The sequence below is a fragment of the Erithacus rubecula genome (genome assembly GCF_903797595.1).
Source record: "Erithacus rubecula genome assembly, chromosome: 1".
Taxonomy (NCBI): Eukaryota; Metazoa; Chordata; class Aves; order Passeriformes; family Muscicapidae; genus Erithacus; species Erithacus rubecula.
This window is the reverse complement of record NC_136658.1, coordinates 47,970,255-47,992,755: the sequence shown is the minus strand read 5'-3', so window position 1 is coordinate 47,992,755 and position 22,501 is coordinate 47,970,255. Positions and strand designations below refer to the sequence as shown.

Sequence of the window (22,501 nt, the reverse complement as noted above, 5' to 3'; positions counted from 1 at the left end):
TTTTAGACTTAAGAAAATATGACTGAAGAAATGTAAATGTCAGAAGATTTAAGGATCTGGCTACATTTGATTTGTTTTTTCAGGGGCTCTTTGAATTTTACCAACCAAGTGTATTCCTGCAGGCATCCAGGACCCTTGTGATAGGAAGTCTGTCATAATTTCTGCATGAAAGTATGCAGGGATTTTTTTCCTTTAGAACCATTCTGAAAGGCCTTATGTTGTTCAAGTCACTGAATAGGCAGGAGTTGTGTGTCCCCAACATTTCATTGGAGCTGGAGGAGTGTCTCCCAAGAGACTCCTCCTGAAACAGGGACTTCCTCCAACCTTTTTGGCAGCTGCTGAGAGACTGCCACCTGTTTGTGAGGAGGGTTTTGTGGTTTGTCCTGTGTTCATAAGGGATATTTTATGAATCCTGTTATGCTGAGCAGTTACCTATAGTGACTGTAGGTATCAGACTTCTACAGGAGGGTCTCTTCCCAAACAGGTTTCTGTAACCCTTTAAGGCTATATTGGCAAAACAAGCTCAAACTGCAGGTCCCTTGTGCAGCACTGTTTTCAGGTTTGCTCTTCTCTCATCCCCAATCATCAGCTTTCTTTTCCCTGGCCAGATCTTTTTTTCTGCTGCCACTTTCTGCTGTGGGCCATCCCCTTAGCTTGATTCCCCTGTACTTGTAACATCTTCCTGAGAAGGGCAAGTTCAGATCTTCCTCCCCGGGCTGGGGCTGGGGCAGCTCAGGGAGGAGATGGGTAGGACAGCAGTGCAAATGCCCCCTTGTTTCTTGTTCCCTTCTGTGCAGTGGCATAGCAAAGGCAGAGAAAAAAGAAACAACAATTTTGAGTAGAGAGGTCACATGTACATCAGATTTACCAAGTTCTTTTGAGACACAGCAATCAACTGTGCACAATTGTGACAAGATAGAATGGGGGTGGTGTGAGCAATGCATCCCTCCTTTGCCAGTCCTGCCCACAAAAGATTTTGAATTCTCACTGCACAACTGCCTTGCATATCTTTAAAGAATCTTATAAGACACTGCACAGCTATTGCTTTTGAATATTTCCTCCTGTGTGTGCTCACACCCTGTTTCTCTAAGAGGTACAAGGTGTTTTATGCGTGTGCTTGATAGAACAACTCAATTCTCATTGTTTGAATTATTATTGCATTTTGTATTTGTATTTCTTTCAGCAAGGTTCTTGCTACTTCACTCCTTTGAGCAATTTAAGGAATACTTAGAACAACTGAGCTTGATATAATTTAGGCAAAGAACAAAATTCACTGGAGGGAACTTTGTTGGATTTGTCTCATCAAGAAATGATTTACAATTTGTATCAAGCTTGTTTGTTTTTCCATCAAATCGCCTCATCGATACATTTATATTCCAGACCACTTCACTCTGAAACAAATTGTCATTTCCCCATCTTTAACCAACCTCTGTGCTCTCACATGCACCAAAGCTGGGGCCACCAGCCTCTGGGCTGTGCCATGTAAATATCCAGCATCCATCTCTGATGGCAGAATGGAAATTTACCTTCAATAAGGTATTTGATAGACCAGCATCTGCAAAGGCAGAAAGTGTGAGGCTGAGCATAAGAATTTTCTGGTGAACAAGAAGCTGGTAACAAAACAGGATGTGCTGAAAAAGGAATTTAAAGGAAAGTTATCCATGAATTTCCACAGGGCTAGTCTTAACTCTGACCCTATTTCATGTTTCCATTAATGATGTTGGAACTAGAAGCTTAAGTATGTTAATGGAGTTTGCGTAGCGACTTTGAGGATTTCATAAAAATAGGGGAAATGAAGTTTGGTAGTGCAAAGTGCATGTTTCAAGCTGACAGAAACAGCTGTCTTCTATCAACTGAGTGCTTACCAGCCAGAATGGGGAGTCTTCATATTCACAGAATCACAGAATGGTTTGGGTTGGAAGGGACCTTAAAGACCATCAAGTTCCAGCCCCGCTGCCATGGGCAGGGACCATCTGAACCAATGACACAGTGAGTATGAGTTTCCAGAGTAATGTCACCCCATAAAACACCTAGATGCAATGTGAGGGTGTATCAGAGAACACATTGCCAGTGGAGGTAAGAAATGTTTATTGTGCAATGCACCTCTAAAACCTCGTGTGAAATTTGCTCAATTCTAGCCACGTATAGTGAAATTTGAAGTTGTGCAAATTCAAATGCCAGGAAAGGACTGCTATATGATCAAAACCTGGAACAAATCTCAGGAGCTCCTTAATTTTGTAAGCCCCCTATCAAAAGCTAGCATGAAAAGCTGAGATGTTGGAAAGCTCAGTGAAGGGATATAAACATGACCCAAGGGTTTTGGGGACTGCAGTTTGGTCATTTACAACTTTTCTTATCAGAGGAGGCAATAAAAAGTAGTTCAGCTTTGTAAATTGAAAGTTGAGAGCTCTCTGATCTTCAGCCTAAATGCTATTTCTCCTTCTCTGATGTTACATTTATAAATCTCCTTGATGTATTTGCAGTGTTAACTCAAGAACAACTGGATCTAAATAGACCAACACCAGGTTTTGTCTGGGAATAAGACTTGTGTTCCTAACTGTAAGAAGCAACCTTCACAAGATATTTTCAGTAGGAGCAATGGCATAAAAAGGATATTTCAAAAGGGGCTAGGATGCTTTAGGAAAGAGATAATTGAGTGCTGTTATCTGTGCTGGCAGGGTAGGTAGGGCACTGTGATGTCTCTTGAGAGTTTTTTTTCCTAAGTAAATCAACAAATTTCTTCATATCTGCTCATACTACTCTCTATTTTCTTCACTGCCAGCCAGGCTGATCTTACCTACATGTTTAAATATAGAGTAAAATGCCCAACTTCATGCTTTGTGTTTGAAAATTTGCCTAAATTCTGAAGGCAACACACAGGAAAAACCTATATTAGCTCAAATAGCTTACACTTATTCATTTGCTGATCATGTGCATTTTTTTAAAATACTGGGATCAAAACCATGGGTAACTACATAATTTCATTAACCTAGGAGCTGCTCAAGATCCAGACTTGATACCTGTGAACAGAATTAATTTAATTAGGGATGTGTAGCAGCTGCACTGTCTTCTCCAATTTCTGGAGACTCTATATTGAATAAGGTGTCATTGAAATAAATATTTATGAAGTTGCTCAATAATTCAGGGTGTGCTGATTTGGAGTGTTATAGCCCTATAACACTATAGTGTTATAGTTAAAATAATATTTTAAAACCCCCAAATCTCTCAAAAGAAATTGAAAATCCTCTGTACTGTTCATAGGGTGGCTGGGACAGAACAAGAGAGAACGGGGATAATTTAGCTGGTGAGTTGGTTCTTGTTTGATGTGTTGTCTGACAGGACTGTACATTTGGTGACAGCAGACTTTCCACTGTCATTCAGAATCCCAGAGCCCCAGGGGTGGAAAGTGACTTCAGGAGAAATCCAATCCCTGCTCAGAGCAGGGCCACCACTGAGCAAAGATGGGGCTGCTCAGAGCTCTGTCCAGCTGGATCTTCAAAATCTCCAGGGGTGGAGGATGCAGAGCTGACAAAACTTTCCAATGCTTAATTATTCTCATAATGGAAATTGTTTTTCTTTAATCCTCACCTTTTTTGGTTTATGACTATTGTCCTACCATGCACAAGAGTGAAAAGCTTTATCTTCTCACTGGCCTCTTCTTAGGTGCTGAAAGGCCACTGTTTGATCTCCACCTAATGTCTTAGACACATCTTTGAAATACATCATTAAAATCTGTGTCCTCACAAATTTATATCCTCCTATGTCAAGAAAAAAATTCTCAGCACTCCCACTATCCTTTTGCAGCAGTAGGTCCCAAGATACATTTTCAGGGATAATTTTGATGGGCATGTGGCAATGTGATATGTCAAGAATGTGATTATTATTGTCATAACTCATTACTTGTAAAAAGTACAAAATCAGATGTCCCAACTCTAAAAGTAGACAACATTTTAAAAGAAAATTGTCATTTTGTATAGTCTGAGGCCAGTTGTCTTCAGTCCTGAAGTATTTAAGAAAACAAAATTACTCTCCACATATGTGTTTTTTACCATTGTTTTCAGTACAGATGTAGTGCTGGATTTTGAAATTCATATTTTTTCTGTATTATATGAATCTATGAACCAGTGCTATGTTAAAATAGCTTACCTAATATCTCATTCTTCTCATATCTTTGCATAGCTCTATGCCATTATTGAATTTGTTCTTGCTTCACATCAAGGAAAATTGGACTCTTTAGGTGGAAAAATTCCTAATGTTGTGTGCATAGCATTTGTGCTACCAAAGGTTCACTCCCTTTCTTCTACCCCTCTAGATTACCCTAAATCACTACTGTTAAAAGTTGTTTGATGTCAAAGAGTGAGTGGTCTCTAAAGACCCTCCTGGTCATCTGTCATTCTTTAATCAGGTGTAGGACACAAATCTTCTGATCAACAACTGTGCAAAAAAAACCCCAAAACAACAACAAAAAAAACCAACAACAAAACTAAACAAAAAAATCCCCAGTGCTATAAAGCTTTCCTGAGGCTTTTCTGATGGCATTGATACCAAATTTAATCTGATATTTTAGAGGATATTTTTAAAGAAAAATGGGTTTGCAATATCTAAACAGAAAAAATGGGAGTTTCGTGATGAAAGCAGTGAATTACTGTAAAAGAAACTGAAGTTGGTGACAAGGGGTATTCTTCCTAACATGCAAGGAAATACAGGGTTTCACATTTCTTAAGTCCTTCCCAGTGCCCAATCACCACATTTTTCTTGCCTGTAACAGTCTGTGTCATCACAAATAACTTCCCAAGCACCCGCCTTTTCTTTCCAGAACCAGAATTACAATCCCAGCTGTCTGACTCCCAGCCCTCCCTCTGTCACACTGATATACTGATACATCAGCAAGGACCACAAAATCATAATGGACTGTGCTTCTAACTGCTGGATTGGAGATTTGTATGCAAGAATACAGAACTTGCTTTAAAACTTTGTTTGGGGAATGTTCTAGCTCTATAAGCGTGTTTAAATAGAGATATTATACCATGACTGGTAGATGTATTATTGGTACAAAGAGTTGTGAAATGGAGGTTCTCTGTGATTATTTCTCCCTCATTAGAAAATGTTGATAGTGGCTAGTTTTTGATGTTGGCCTGAACTTTGCAATCTGTGAATGCATCCCTTCAGGCAGGACCCTCTGGCTCCAAGAGCAGGTTCACCTTGCAGATAGAGACACCTATGCAACATAGACACCTCCAGGTGAGCAGTAAAGCTCCCTCTGTGGCCAAGGTACACAGTGTGATCCAAAGGGAGCCTCTAAAGGGATGCAGCTCATTCCAGATGGGCCCCTGCCATGGCCAGACCCACACCACTGCCTGTGCTGGGCAGCTCCTGCTGGGGTCAGAGCCTGCCCTGATGCATTGCTCATATGCAGACCACTGCAATTATATATCCTACCCTGAAAGCAGCATCCAGTCCCTTCTCTGAGCAGGCATGTCATATGGATTTAGCTGCTCTTTATGCCACTGGGGTAATGGAAAGGGTAAGTAACAAATAGAGACTTGTGGCCAATTCAGAAATAGGAAGCTATGGCAAGTTATTATTCTGGTTGGATTCACAGCCATGGGACAAAAAGAATAATGAGACATCTGAAATTTTGTAGTTTTATATCTCAAAATCAAAGATTTTTAAAATTATTTTTATTTTATTTAACTCTGCTAAGTTCTCCTTTAATGTGGAATAAGTGTTTATACAATATTACAGTCACTGTTTTAAGTAAAGTGCTCATCATCCCAGATAAAAACTGCAGAAGTGGTGAGTGCTCAGATCCTCTGAGAAAACAGCCAATTACGTACATTTGCTACATGCTGAGCAGGTGATGTGTGTGGTAAGAGTAGATAAACCTCCACATTTTAAATGTGGTGACTGTTCTTTCAGTAATAGTCTTGTAAAGAAACCCATGAAAACCTGAAAGGATAGATAATAGTATTAAGGTCACAAACTTATGTAAAGGATTTCTTAGAAAACCATTCCATCACGGTGTCTAGCATCCTGTGACAGACACTAAGCTTAAGAAGCCAGTGTGCTCCTGCTGCATCATCTTTGCAAAAGTTTGTGGGGTAGCTAGGGTTTATCTGTCTGGCTTGCTGGATAAGCTGTATGATGTTTCCTGCAGGCAGATGGACATGCATATATTTAGTGCACTGTTCATAGGTTTTTGTTACAGTGCCATTGTTCTGGATAAATATACAGTCTGTTCTTGTTATTTAATTTACAGATAAACTGTAAATTAAACACACCATGGATGCAGAGACACTCTGCACAGAAATGCTGACAGACTCAAGATGATACATCTGCATTTCACTAGGGTGACTTTGACCAATTCAGATCAGCCTGACAATGTTTCCTTGCTTTCTGCCTTCCCCCATTATTCCTATTGTGTGTTCTTATTCCTTATTGTACGTGTGCTACATTATACTTTTATTTTCATTTGTTAACTCTCTTCCTTTCACCATTACCCATACTGAAGATACTTTGCCCAAAGAGAGATAACTGATTGTGGGCTAACTATTACTGCCTGTGATAATCTGGCCTTCAGGATAAAACTGGGAAGTATAAGACTTTTGTTCACATAATGCTGATCCTTCTTAAGCCTTCTTGCCACAACCTCTGTTGGTAGCAGAAATGTGCTGACAGGATGGTTTTGGTGGGTATTTCAGACCTTTCCTCAGGAACACACTCACTTCCACAATTAAAACTACTAGCTTCTTATCTCCACTTGGGACATAAACTTGACCAGAGCTTTTATTTTCCTTTCTACCCAGAAGAACCAAAATGTGGATAGTTTTATGATGCACCTGGATTTTTTCAGTCACTTTGGTTTTTATTTCTTCTGCCTGCTAGTGTTTTCCAAATATTCTCTGGTGACTCTTTTACTCCAGCTCAAATACTCTTCTGTCTCTGCATCCACTGCCATGAGCACACTGTTCTCCTTTTATGAAGATGCCATTCATCCTTCTTCCCCAGGAGGCCCTATAGGATGTTTCTGTTCTCAGTGTGCAGTGATCCTTCACGTATTTAGTAAATCTCCCTCAGCTGGGACATCTGTTCCATGGTGATAGAAGAGGCAAAATGCCCTGTTTGGGGATCACCTCTGCTTATAGCAGACTCTGCTCCTCTGAAATTAATTTCTAAACTGGAGCAATACTATTGAAGGATTAATGTAAGATTAGAGTATTTATATTAAAATACCTTATAATGTGGAAGAAATACATGTTCTTAGGTTATAACTAGAAGCTCATTTTATCTGTTCTTTTAATTAAAGGTTTTATTTGCCTAATGCTAATGAAGAGATTGGATTTCATGCAAGTAGGACTAGAGCCTTAGGAATTACCAAGCACTTAATAATTCTAGTGTAAATAGTAATGTGCAGCCCACACTTCACACTGGTACTTGTTTGAGTCCTTGCATGGATCATCAGGCCCTTCCTGTGACCATTGCTTGTCCAAAAAATCAACTACCCCATAGTGACAACTTCAATAATCCATTAGTTTCAGCACATCATGCTCAAAAGAAGATTGCTTAATCTGGGAAAGTGCATAAAGTTTTCTTTCAAGAGAAGCTAACACTGCAACTAGTGGGCTGGTGTTTGAAATGAAATCTAGACTGTTATTGCATGTCCATGTGTTTATAGAGACAGTCACAAGACACATTGGCAAGCACACAACTTGTGCATCCACTATCATTTTTCTACTATCGTCTATAATTGACAAACACAGGTTATGGCCAGATTTCAGGGTGAATTTTTACACATACACATGCTGATATAGATATGATATAGCTGTTTTAGATATTGATTGCATAAATACATTCTATAGATACTACTTGTATGGGTCTTAATTAATTTGGAATATTTTCTGTAAAATATCTTCTCCCTGGCATGCCAGCATATTCTTTTTGGCTGGCCTTTAAGCACTGAGGGTGTCTGTGGCAGTAGTTTCAGTAATTAAAGATGGGAGTCCATTAAAATGAAGCCAAGAAATCTGTGATGAGTTTGCTTTGACAAACAGGGTAACAGAAGTCATTACTTAATTCTTTGCTCAGTATTTCCCAAGTGGGTAGCCATGGAGCCCAGCACAGCTGTAAGTGTGAGCATTGGTGGGTCATTTACACCAATGAGAACAAGTGCACATCTGTATTCAGAGTGGCTCAAGCATATTCAGTATTTAGCCAAATTTATGCTATTTGCTGAGCTCTGAGGAAAGGCCATATCCTGTCTTGTATTTTTAACTTGCTTCTTGTCTTTATTATGAGCTGTTTCTTTGGCTATTCCCAGTGTGATTGAATGCTTGTATATGAGGCACTGAGGGCTCCAAAATGCTTCTATAATTATTTCATAAACATCAACATTTGAAAGCAATTTGAAAACAATTTCCTAAGATAATTTTATGATTTATATAATTTTACAAATGAAACGAATGTTCATGGCCTTCATGTGTTTACTTATATCATTATTCCAGAGATGTGACACCCTTTTCCCTGAAAGAAAACTTTGTGCACAACTTCAGTGCAGCGTCCCTCCAGTCCAGGAGTAGCATGTAACAATGTCATCTGGACAGTGTCCTGGATTAGGTGGAAGGAATCTTAAGGTCTTCCAACCTCAAACTGATTAAAAAGGGTGACAGGGGGTCACAGCCAGAAGTTTAACCAGAGGGCTGTAAACTATGAATGTGACACAAGTTACCAGCCCCTCAGAAACTAAATGTGTGTCAAGCTGCTGTTAAAGGTTGTCTGCCAGATGAAGAAGCCATTATGTGGATAACACAAGAAGGCGACTCTCTGGAAGCTGCAGATTTAAACCCAGATTTATCTGGGTAGTGAAAACAGCTGCAGAAGTCTGGAAGTCACAAGGAGGAGCAGCAGCAGGCTGGCAAAGTTTCTCACCTGGTATGCAGAAGGAAAGCTGCAGATGTTATACAAAGATGTGCTGTTCTCATTTCCATGCATTTGCTTTGTATTCCTGTTTATTGCACATCAAACACATTTACATACCCAGGGATGAAATGGAAATGATTGATGCAAAGGAGGTGTTTTTGTTAATTGTTGCTCTGAGTCATACCTGACTAGGACTGCTGGAGATGAGTGAGGAAAGACAGAACTATTATTAGAGGTATAAATAACTGTCAAGAGCAACTTCAAAATCTGTCTGTTACCACATATTAACATCCAAAGTTACCTGAAGAGAGAAGGTGCAGCAATACAAGGACTAAGCCAACATCCCATATTTGTTAATGTAGATGTTTGCTATTGCCTCTGAGTCTTTGTCCACTTTTTTTCATCTCTCCTCCCTTGGAGTTTCAGCCATTTTTGGTTCATCCATCAGTGCCTGCTGGATGTTTCAACAACAGCTTCTTATGCTCAGAGTTGATGGGTGTTTGAGAGTTGGGCTGTTTTATCTGCACAGCACTTATGAAATGTGTCCCCTTATTTCCCTGTAAAATGGAAAGAAGTTCTTAATGTGCTCTCATATATGCAGTGTAGAGGCAAGGCGAGATGAACATCCAATCTCAGAAGAGAAAGCTATGCCTGAAGTGTTCAAAGACTGCTTTTTCATGTGGAACTATCCTGCAGAGCACACAGGAGGATTTCTGGTACTTCCCGATTGGAAGAAGAGATGTTTTAGAAATACCTGTCTATTTGCTAGGGTTGTGTGGTTCTTGAGTTCCCTATTGATGTGAGCTGTGTACTTACACAGTGTAACTGAAGGGAACCAAAACAGTTGATGTGCAGTTTGGCCATATGTGAGCAGTCAGAAGACCCAAGCTCCAAGTGGTTCTGGAAATATCATCCTTCAAAGTATCATCTGATGCTGACAGAAATTTTGGCTTTTAGATCAAGTGATAGTGAAAATACAGCCATGACACTCCCTTGTTTAAATCCTTCCTTTACTGGTGTCAAGCTTCTGCTGTGGAATAAGTCTTGAAACAGCTGTTTCCATTACATAGTAGCTCAGGAAATTACCCTGAAGTAGAGCATTATCCATAGTTTGGTCTCATAACCTTATTCTGGAAAAGACATTATAGGTCCTATAGGCGGAAAATGCAGAATGAATAAGAATGAAGCATTCAGCTTTTGCTTTGCCTGCACTGGGAAATAGATCTGCATATTTAGCAGTATGTGGTGAAATAAATATTTTTATGGTTAACCTAAGGATCATGGAGATGGTGATTCTTTAATGGCAGGAAGTGTGTGATACCTGAAAAAGCAAAATAATTGTCTTGGAGGGGGTTAAAAATTTTGCGATATTTCATTTTTCTGGAGTTGGCTCTTGTATGAGATGATGCTCCCAAAATGTTGCTTTGTTCACAGGGTAGCTTGTCTTCAGCAAGCTTGCTTCCTGTTTACTTCCTTCATCCTTCTCTGCTTCCTGCTTACTCTCTTCATCTTTCTCCAGGCTGAAGAAAAAGTACTGAGACCAGACTTCTCTTAAGAAATCCTAGGGCTCATGATTTATTAATGTGTAGTTTGCAGTAAGATGAGTCACGCAAACTCACGAGCCTATTTTTGTACCAGATCATGTGTTAATTTTAGTCATGAATCTTCTTCTGGTTATTCTAGCTGAGAGAAATCATAAGTATTTCAGTTTTGCTTTATGTTTATGATATCACCTTATAATTCAGATGAGTTATTACTGAGTAAAACATCCCTCAGTAAAAAAAACCCCTCAATGTGTGAAAGCCTCCTTGACGTATATTTAATTGCAGTCCCTTTCAGATTGCCACAAGACATACAAACGGAATTTAATAGCAAAAAGATGAACTGACAATGTGAGTTCTGTATTTATTTTCTCTATTTCAAATCAATATATCTTGGTGTTTCTTTTGTATTCCTGACTGGTGAGGTTGAATAATAATAATCTTTGCACCAACAAATGCTTTTGTACTACATGATTATAACTAATTTCAATAAAGCACTTGTCTAAAATTAAGTCATATGAATGGATTTTGGTCTCTTATTATCTTCACTCCAACTCACTTAATGATAGGGTTTTTCTTAAGCAGGGGGCCCATGGCAATCTTCCATATGGTGTTATTTTTCAGCACTTGCATCATCCACATGAAACTGCTTATGCTTTTCTTAGGTTGTGCCCAAGTGCTGTAGGGATTATGATCCTGTGCATCTTGTGAGATGTGTGTGTCTCAGTCCAGAAGAGAAGTGTCAGAATTATTTCAATCACTTTTCACCCAGCTTCTGATATTGCTGGTGGTTAATACTTCAATGTGGAGGGGAACACACTTCAGTTAATTGGTTTCTATATAAAGTAGCTATCACTGAACACTTGATAGGTCAAAGTAATTCTGTTTCTCTGATAACCGCTTATTTCCTTTCATATCTCTCTCTCTCTCTCAATTTACCTTGTATTTTATTCACAGTATTTATGAAGATTTTACTGTCTCAGAAAGAGTCACCTGAAGTGCCTACATTGCACTGGAGAAAGTGAAGGGTGTGGTGCCAGTGTTGGGTAAAAGCTTTATCAGAGAATAGACAGGATAATCTGCTGCAATCTTAAAACTGTGTTTAATTATATGTTTCAGGAATTTCTATTACATCACCATGCTGAGGGACCCAGTGTCACGGTACTTGAGTGAATGGAAGCACGTCCAGAGGGGCGCGACGTGGAAAACCTCCCTGCACATGTGCGACGGCAGGAGCCCCACGCCGGACGAGCTGCCCACCTGCTACGAAGGAGACGACTGGTCTGGAGTCAGCTTACAGGAATTCATGGATTGCAGCTACAACCTGGCCAGCAACCGCCAGGTGCGCATGCTGGCAGACCTCAGCCTGGTGGGCTGCTACAACCTGACTTTCATGAACGAGAGCGAGAGAAACATGATCCTGCTCCAAAGCGCCAAGAGCAACCTGAAAAACATGGCCTTCTTCGGCCTGACAGAATTTCAGAGGAAAACACAGTATCTCTTTGAGAGGACATTCAACCTGAAATTCATCTCCCCATTCACCCAGTTCAACGTTACCCGGGCCTCCAACGTGGACATCGGCGAGGATGTGCGGCAAAGGATAGAGGAGCTGAACTTCTTGGACGTGCAGCTCTATGAGTACGCTAAGGACCTGTTCCTGCAGCGCTTCCAGTTCTCCAAGCAAGAGGAGCACCAGAAGAACCGGCTAAAGAGGCGAGAGGAGCGGCGGCTGCTGCGGGAGCAGAGAGCTCACCAGTGGCCAAGGGAAGAGGCAGCAGAAATAGCTGTTACTGAAGATTATAATAGTCAGGTTGCAAGGTGGTGATGCTCCTCCACCTTGCCTAGCCAATGAGAGGATCAGATTGTTTGTGCAACATGTCTACCTGGGAATTAGCCAAGGGAGACCTACTGCTTTAGTAAATGAGACCTCGTCTGACAACTCCCCCTCCTTGTCTCGGTTTTTCTTGGTTTCTGCCAGTGAGAATGTATTTTCTTCTCAATAGTATTGATTAATGTTATTAAATGGCAGTAGAACAAGATTCCTGTCAGAAAGGACTTCCTTCAAAGGCCTAAGCTATGAGGATGTGTTGAAGAGAGTGATTATTTGCATTAACAGATGTACCCTGTACAATCTGAGCTACAGAAACTTGTGCAGACATGAATGATAAATTGGGGAAAAATACCTGGCTTGGTTCCTTTGTGACGTGAGAGCTGGTTTATTTCGTATTGTTCATTGCAACTGTAGTGCATAACTTTCTAGAGAATGAAATGGAGAATGTGCATACATTCAAACTCCTTCAAACTTCTCCATGCTGTGTTTTGATGAAGGGAAGAATTTGATGAGGTGGTTAAAAATGACATAGGAGGTGTTGCATAGAGTCACTTCTTGCTCTGTTCCGAAGGCCAGCAGTCAGAGATCCATTATAGGTGAGGTGGTGAAGAGGTTGGCTTATTTCCCTGCAGATGTTGAGAGTACCGAGCCCAGCCAGGTAGGAGCCATCTTCCTGAATGTGTGTGGTAAAGGCAAGCTTTGAGAAATGAGGTCCACATGGCAGCTGAGCACACATCACAGAGATTATCTGGCTGGGGGCAATGAAATCTGCCTTCACATTCACAAAAGGGGTCAAGCAAACTCCAGGGAACAGAAAAGAGAGAGAAGGAAAAGTTTAAATATTAGTGCGACATTTTCCAGATTTGTTGTAAAAGCCTGGAGATACATTGTGAAGGTGGGCAAGTTTATTATATTGTCTGTTAAAATACATTGATGCTGAGTGCATACAGTTTAAATTGGTTTTCTCTCTAACTACAGTAGTGGCTAGAAAAAAAATCAGCTTTCATTTTTGTTGGATACATAATGGATATGTAGAAAGTCTTGATATTTATTACTCTATATGAGGATTCTTTGTAAATTTATTGTTTTCATGATGAGAGATCTGTATCTGTTTTTCTTCCTTGTCTAGAAAAAGATTTAATGGGTTCTTCCTCCATGTGTTCCATTATTGTGGCTAAACTGAATCTGTTTTTTCCAAGATTTTATGTTGTTCCATTTGTAATAGTGAAATTTTAAAAAGAGGGTCCTGTGCACAATAGATCTTCTGAGAGAGTTTTTTTCCTTCTTCTTCTGGCATAAATGTAAAGCATTAGGAGGAAATTTCTCTAAGTGCCTCAATGTGGCTGCTAAATCAAGATGCTGAAAGTATATTATTGCATGCACAAATGGCTTTTACCTTACAGATTTGCTAATTAGAAGTATTGGAGTACCTGGTGTGGATACACATTTCTCGCTTGTTTTCAAAATTCAAGGTTTCTATCGAGTTGGTTGAAAAAATAACCTGTTACAGAAAAAAGAGGCTCAGTTTGAAAATTTGTCCCTTCATTTACAAGTTGGATTGTTTTTTTGGTGCATGCTGTATCTTCTTCTCTTCTGACAATGCTATTGCTACTTATCTATGCAGAATATCAAAAATACAATCTAATGATCCTGCTGAGAGTCAATGCATACAATAAAACATTGAACATGAAATATCATAATAGCATTGAGAAGTGTAGAGGGCTACCAGGATGATGCCTCATTATCAATGTAGTTCATTAACAAGATGCTGCTTTACGTCTGATTGTCAATGCGTTACTTTGGGGTGAGTAGTGGTGGGTTTTGGTCTCTAATACCTTTTCCACTCTTGGTTCATGTGCATCTTCTCCCACCTCTGCATTCAGAAGGGAAAAGGAAGATTGTTGTCCGCCTGTTTGAGCATAGGATGTCTGCCTTAAGGAAGAATGAGCACCTGGGCTCCTGGATGGTGCTGCTTGGATCCCCATCACATGGAAGAGGCTCAGACACCTCGTTCACGTATGGACACCAACCTCCCAAGACTTCAGTTGAAATATTTGCAGCTGGGGACTGAAGCTCACTCTGGGTGTCCTGGCTGCAGGACAGCGAGTCCATGAAGAGCTAAGGCTCACTGGCACTACTGCACCTTTAGCACAGTGCAGGTAATTCACAGAGATCTGACATCCTAGCTGCTGCCACCAGGGCTTTAGGCTGGGCTGGCCTGTGGAGGGAAGGAGCTTCCTGGTCAGTGACACAGGGATGATGGGAACTGTTGCATCTCCCCATTCCTGCTCCCATTGCCACATCTTGCTGGAGACCACACAGCACAAGAGGGGAAGGATGCTTTTGGCACCCGATGCTCAGTCTCCAGGATTTGCAGGTGTACTTCTTGCTTCCATGAGCACAGGGAGCTCAGGATGCTGGGGAGACCCTGAGGGGCAGGGGAGAAGCCAGCCATGTGGAAGGAAAGATGCAAGGCCAAATTCACATTAAGAAGCAAGGTAAGCAAGGATGTAAGATAAATTCCAACTCATCTTTTGTTCTGTAGGGCATCCTTTCCTCTTCCTCCTAAATGCAAAAAAAAGCTGTCCCTTCCTCACATACCTCTTTGCTCAGCCATCCACCTCTCCATGCTGCTCACAGTAACTGGGACAGCATTTTTCATTTAGCAAATGCAGTGTTTTCTTTTCAAGGGAGAGGAGGCAGTGCTCAGAAATACTTCCCTAGAGCCTCACCAGTGACTGTGAGTATCAGTTTCAGCTGTCTAAGCACACCAACTGGTCTCCAGACTGTTCCTTCTGCGTCATACAAAACAAAGCCTAATGAGGAAAATCGAAGCTGGTTTTAGGTGGTTTACATTAGCTTGAATAGTTTGGCAACATCTCAATTGGATGCCTAACCTTTTTCATCAGTCATTTCCCAGGAGTCAAGATTAGGGTCCTGAAGAGCTGTTAATGTGCTGTGGCATCTATGTTAATGGGATTTGCCTTAATGGATTTCCTTAAAATTGAAGCTGGTTTGGTGGATATTTTTTTTCCCTCTGGAGCCTGTGTAAGAGCCCTGGTTGTGCAGGAGCAGCTTTGCTGCTTTTGTTGTTTTGGGGTTTTTTTGGGAGGGGTGGGCAGTTAACAACTAAGACCTTGCCCAGAGCCCTGGGACTGAAGAACCTGGCACCTCCTTCCCCAGCACCAGCTGCAGATCCAGCAAACTCACTGCACCAACAGTCCTGTTTTTCTTAGCAGTTTCCTTACACATGACAAATAAAACAGTTTGGAAACACCTTCAGGCTACTTCTAAGACACAGGCCTGCAGCTTTTTTCCTCCTGGGCACTGTGCCTGAAATAATGTAATGCAAAAGCAAAAGAAAGGTCCTGCTTCATATCTCTATTATTATTCCAGGTTTTCATTGCTCTGACAGCATAAACTTTACCAAAATTACACTGGCCCACATAATATCAGGGAGAAGTGTGTTTCTTTCTAAAGCCTCATGAGCAACAATGCTATAGGATTTCTGTCCATCTTCCTGGCATTATTTTGTTGCTTAAACAAGGCAATTTGGCTTCTGCTACTGTGATGCTGGAACAAATCTCATCCTTTTGTAATAGAGATGTACTTGTTAATCTCTCCCATCACATTCCCAGCACTGCCTTTTCCAGTTATAATTCACTGCAGGCTTGGAGTAGACAGAGAAACATGCAGTGTCATTAGAACTTGGTCCTGATAATTTGATGTCTAATCCAAGCACTCATCTTTGGCCTTATGGCCTTATTAAGGAATGAAAATTTGTCCTCTCTTCCCCACTCATCAGTGCTGACAGTAAAAACCTTTTTCACCATCAAGAAAGAAGAAGCCCACTGTTTCTGATGCTGGGTATTTTCCGCTGCTGTTGTGATAACAGTGAGGCTGTCACAGCCTTGCTAGGGATTCTGCCCAATATGCAGCAGTTACTTGCTGTTCACTAAAAACAGAAATACCGAACAAAAAAGTGACAGAAGTCAGATCCAGAGCCACACTTCATAACTGTATCATACTCATTAAATCAAATGGTGCATCATATCACCTTCTGTCTGGAGATGTTTTGGATTTGACATCCATGACTAAATCAGGAGGTTTCTTAAGTTGGTCCTCTTGTTAGCACATGCTTCCTTCTGCCCTAGTGGGATCTTGTTTCCCACCTGTACTCTTGTATCAGTTATGAGCACATATATCACTTTTTCTTCCCTCTGTTGCTGTTTTCCTGATACATATGGAATTCTTTTTTTTTTTTCTTTTTTCTTTTTTTTTTTTTTTTTTTTTTTTTTTTTGTCTGGGATGAGGATTATCTTTGTTTCCAGACTGGAGTGGAATATGTACAGGACAAACAATCACAATAAAGTCATTCAGCTGGAGTTGATGGCTGTATCCTCCCTATGAGTGAGCAAAAAAACCAAAAACCCACACTCAAAAAAGGTACCTAATTTTCACTGTAACACTTCTTTCAGTTTAGTTTCTGTAATACTTCTGTTGTCTACATTTTGTGAAGGGAAATGGGTTCCATAGCCTGCAATGCACTTGGCTTTTTTCTTGGACGTATCACTAGCTCTGTGATTTCAAATAAATGTTGGAAGAGAAGAAAAATATAAAGAAAACCCATCAATTGCCATATTTAAGATGAAAGAATAAATTACTAGGCTGTAAAGTATTTTATTCTTTAGGAATTTTCCTTCTGTTTATGTGCAATAATGTTTGTGAATTCTGCTACTGAGAGGTTGTATTGTGAGTAATCATATATACTTCCATTCCCATTTAAAAGATAGTTTGTAGACCTAGGGGTTTTCATTGATGTAAAGCACAATTTAATGAATTATTTAATGTATTTAACCATTGTGATGTCAAAAGCAATTGTTTTCATATATTTATTTGTTGGTGATTTTCTGTAAAATGATGCTCATTAAGAGATCTGTTAAAAATGAAGTTTTGTTGAATATTGTTGGGTCCATGAATTACTTATGAGAACAAATAAACATTGATTGTGTTTTTGAAACACTAAAGATTCTATCTTATCTACATAGCCATAAAAATGACTGAAAACATTTCAAGTCATAGTAAAAATCTACAGTGTGTTTTTATGAAAATGTACATGGAGGAAAATCATATTGCTATAACTTATTATTCAATTATGTTAGGGTCCAATACCAAAGCTTTTGCTTCAAATTGAACTTCATTTCTGCTCCAATAGCACTGAGGAGCAACCCAAACTGTCAGGATAATGTCCTGAGCTCTGTGGGGAGTAATGGGAAGTTGAAGTCTGTTGCTGCACTGTCAGCATCACACTGCTGGTTTGCTCTTGAAGTCTGCCTACACGAAAGCTGTGGGGTAGCCCTGTATGGTGGGGAGTGTTCTGACTCTCCAGAGTTTGTTGATGGTGATGAAAGGGGTGTTTATGAATAAGAATCATGGGAAAGAAGTAAGAAGTGTTTACAAGTAAGAAATCAGCAGGAACAAGCAAGGCCAATATATTGGAGGGGGTTTGTTGCCAACCAGGCTGAAGAGCAGATAAAATATTCCATAAGCAGCTGGGGGAAGACTCCCAATTATTACTGTTCAGTCTTAAGGAGGACTTGAACTTACCAGATGTCTGCTGGAAATACAATGCAGTGGAGAGGAAGGAGGTTCCTGGAGTGTGTGGAAGAGAACTTCTGATATGGCTGGTGAGTGGCCCAGCCAAGGCATCACTGACCCTGCTGTTTGTGAACAGAGAAGGACTGGTGGGTGATGGGATGGCTGGAGACAGTCTTGGGAGCAGCAATCACAAGATGATAGAGTTTTCAATTCTTGAACAAGTAAAATTGAGTCAACACAGCTGTTACCTTGGGTCAGGAGGGCAGACTCTGGGCTGTTGAAGAACCTGGCTGACAAAGTCCCTTGGGAAACAGTCCTGAAAGGCAGAGGAGTCCAGGAAGGCTGGACATTCTTCAAGAAGGAAGTTCTAAAGGCACAGGAGCAGACTATCCCCATGTACTGAAGGATAACACAGCAGGGAAGAACCCCAACCTATCTGAACAGAGAGCTTTGTCTGGAACTTGGGGTAGAGACCTTTAGAAAAAAAGGCAGGTGACTCAGGAGGACTACAAGGATATTGTGAGGTTAACCAGGGAGAAAATTAGAAGGGGAAGAGCCTAGCTAATATGGCTACTGCCATAAAATACAAAAAAATGTTTCTCTAAATACATCATCAGTAAAAGGAGGGCTAAGGAGGATCTCCACCCTTTATTGGATGTCGGGGGAAACAATGACAAAGGATGAGGAAAAGGCTGAGGTACTTAAGACCAGTTGTTTTCAGGATAGCCAGCCCCTTGAGCTGAGACAGGGACCAGGAACAGAAGGCAGCCCCTGTCATCCAAGGGTAATGGTCAGCAGCCTGCTACAATCTCAGATACACAAGTGTGTGGGGCTGGGTGGGATCCACCCAAATGTACTGAGGGAGCTGGCAGGAGGACTCACTGAGCCACTTTCTATCATTATACATATGCCTTGCAACAGGATTGTGTTAGATAATGCTTTGCAGCCCCTTTCAGTGTCACCAATGAAATCTCCACTGCAGGTATCCATTTTCCTGCCACTCGTATCACTTTGAGGAAACAAAAGAGTTGGATTACAAGAAAAACGTTTGTAATCTCCAGATGTCTCTAAATTGTGGTGGTGGTATCTCACTGCTTGCTTGGCTCTTGGCGTGAAACTAAGTTCCTGGGAGACAGATGTCAGCCTACCTAAACTCACACTATTGTTTGAAACCAAACCCCCAGAAGCTGCTGACTGAGTGGGCCCAAAGGCTGGATCCTGACAGGGGAGGCAGGATGGCATGGGGAGTTCATACTCTGGGGAGCAATACAGCCTGCTAAACAGAATAATCCAGTGGTGCTTATGGTGCCTTGAAGTTACCCATCTGACCTCCAGCTGCTGCTCCAGAAGGATACAGCTCTCAGAACAGAGGCTTTCTCATATATGCAAACCCTGTGCAGATGTCCCAGATTCTTGCAGATCTCCAACCAACAGTGTCTCTCCTTCAGAGTCATGGTTAGGAACCCAAACTTATTTTGCTGCATTTGTAGCATTTGGGGGCATCACTTGGGACAAGTGATCTGCAAACTGGAAGTCCATCATCCTCACCAGTTTTGAGCACAAAATTACATGTGCTGCAGGATATTATGAGAGATGGAGGAGGAAAATGAATGTTGCTTCTTTTCTGCACTTTAGTGAAAGGAGTTATAAAGCAGGAGCAGCAAGATGATAAGTGAAATAAATGTCTTTATTGCTGATAAATACTGCTGTACAGCCAAAGGAAAAATTGATTTTGCCACCAGGAGACAGATAATTTTTTCTCACATACCTGATCACATTTCAAGAAATACATCAGAATATTGTGCTGTTATGTGCAGTTTATGTCACAGTTAAAATCAAAAGTGAGACTCAGCATTGCTGGTCAATATTACATATGCCTGGAGAAAGCCTGGGATTTTTAAGATTTCATTCACATTTATTTCTATTTTATCTCTAGAGGCTATCCAAGGTGTGACACCTTTCAACATTTCCTAAGAAATTTGTGAGTATGCTGCTCACATTCTGAATAAAATTCAGAACATGACCAAGTGAGATTAGATATTGTGGAGGTGAGTCAATGACCTATAAATCTCACTATCCTGTAGGAACCCAGAGTGATATAAATGTGTAGCAGTGAGAGGGCATAAGGGCTGCCCTTCTCAGACGAAGAAGCTGCTGCAGGAATTTTTCTGCTGGGTAAGCAGCTCACCATTTCACTGTGACACACATTGAGTGAGACTCCTTTCACATAAGTAGAGGTCAGCTGGCAGCCAGTGTCCTCAGGCAGCCCCTGGGGACCTCTTTATGGTGATGGGAGTAAGTGCTTTTTCAGGGCACAAGCAACTGACCTGCTTTGGACATTTATGATGGCTAAGAAGGAGCTCATCCCAGAAATGTGTCTTTTCCCTCTCTGTTCATAGAAGGCGAGCCAATCCCCAAATACTTTTAGGAAGGCAGAACCAAATGGCAAGTGGCAAGCAAAATCGATTTTTCTTTTGGCTATATAGTAGTATTTATCAGCAATAAAGACCTTTATTTCACATATCATCTTGCTGCTCCTGCTTTATAACTGCTTTCACTAAAGTGCAGGACCTAGAAACATATATGAAGCTACTGAACTGCGTGCCCATATGTGCAAACACCTGATGTCTGTCAAAATGCCACTGCTGGCCACTTCTGAACAGTTTGGATTGATCCCTACATGTTGGGCACACATGCTTTGGATTTGCAGACAGAGAGCCCAGCTATGCATCTGATCTCCATGCAAAGGAGACGTGAACAGATTGATTTTCTGGGAGCTAAGGCCACCCTACTACCCCAGTAGTGAGTCATAGAGTGACCAAGACTTTGGGTTGTAGATTCATCACTGGCCATCTAAATTGCACAACCCTCAGTTTACTCAGCTTTGTGTTTATGAAAATTAAGTGACAAATAAATGAATTGCAGTTTATGTAAGGTTTAGATAAACAATCATAGGATGTTTCATCTTCTGCTTGGATCAACTGGGTGGCTAGCTCAGCAGAACATGAGCTGAATTTAAACTTCTCCTAGGTCTGAGACAGGCTTGTCTTTGTCAGATTTTTATAAACAAAGATGCATCTTTATTTATAAACTCCAACCAGGATTTATCAATCAACATTGTTTATGCTAAATCTAAATCTATTTAAATAAATCACAAAATAGAATAACTATCTGAAGGAATTAATACGTTGGAAATACGTATTTCTGATACTCCTGGGCAAAATATGCTCTCTTGTTGACTCATAATTTTTTCCCAGACTTAGGAAACATAGGCACTAGTAGAGGCTGATTCATTTCCTGAAACACCTACTTAAACCTAGACATACTTGGCTGTCTTTTTATTTCTGTATAATTCATAGGAAGGTAGACTTAAAAAATCAAAACCAGATTAATTGCGTCTGTAGACTCTAATTTATCTTCTATGATACCATGATCACTGGATGAACTGAAGCTAACAGTGACTTCTGTAACTGAGAAATCTGCCTGGGTCATCTCCATCTGCCAATATCATCCCATGACCAAAACAATAAATATTTACTTTAAAAGCAGTTTCTGAAAAAGTTCAACTAGGGCCAAGTAGACCCACATCCTATCTCTGTTAGAGACGTGAGTGGCCTCCTGTAAATATATGTATATATTTATACATGTGCAGGAAAGCATATCTGTGTATATATATATATATATATATATATATATATATACACACAAAAACCCCCATATATATATATATGTATTTATATATATGACAATCCATCTTCTAGCTGCCAATCATTTTTAGGTCAAGGACTTCTTGACCAAATTTTTGCATCTTGGAATTTAAAGGACTTTTCACGGACATTTTTTTCTTCTTTGAATTTACTTGGTTGCTCCTTGAATTTAAATATTAGCTTCTAGTACCATTAAGTATGGTGAAACATTCATGAATACAACAGGAAACTACTGCTTTTTGATTGCTTCAGGCTGGACACCTTCTAGGTTCATTGAAGCACACCTAGTTGTTAAATTTGGAGAGATACTGAACCAGTCCAGCTCATCTTCATGCAACTCCTGATTTTGTATCTCTCTCCCCTCTGTCCATAGAAGGTGCAAGAGCATAAGACTGTTCAGTAAGTGTCCATGTCTTTGACTATCCTGGTTGAGCTTGCCTGCTGCATTTCTCATTCTGCTACGTCTTTCTTTGGAGATGGAATGACAACAGCTGCCCACAGTACTTAATACACCAAGGATTCATATGAGGTGAATATAAGTGATGTTTTAAGTGTTGTTTACTTTTACTTTCATAATATACCCTAGAATTCAGTTTTGGATTTTTCTGAGTAGTTCTGAGCACAAATCTGACATGTCCATAAAATTATGTATTCCAATGGCAAGATCTCATTTCCAAGTATCAGTAGTCAACTCAGAACTCAGCACAGTGTATGGAAAGTCAAAATTGGGTTTTTTCCCCCCAGGTGCCTCACTTTAAATTTATCTACGCTGAATTTCATTTGTCATTTTATTGCCGTCACTCTATGTCATCAGGGTCTTCTGCAATTCACACTCAGCCCTTGTCTTTAGTACCCTGAATAATTTAGCAGCTATTCTCCAGCACAAATTAGCATCCCTAGAGCTTGTT

General features: G+C 40.4%; 1 protein-coding gene across 2 annotated transcripts in view; it reads left to right on the top strand.

Moving 5' to 3' along the window:
• The window catches only part of HS6ST3 (heparan sulfate 6-O-sulfotransferase 3), a 268,609-nt gene extending 251,360 nt beyond the window's left edge, over nt 1-17,249 (top strand). For both annotated transcript variants that reach the window (XM_079306959.1, XM_079306958.1), the window contains one exon: nt 11,577-17,249. In XM_079306959.1, coding sequence (XP_079163085.1) covers nt 11,577-12,282 — 706 coding nt within the window. In that variant the 3' untranslated portion in view covers nt 12,283-17,249. The remainder of the gene's footprint in view (nt 1-11,576) is intronic.
• The last annotated feature ends 5,252 nt before the right edge of the window (nt 17,250-22,501 follow it).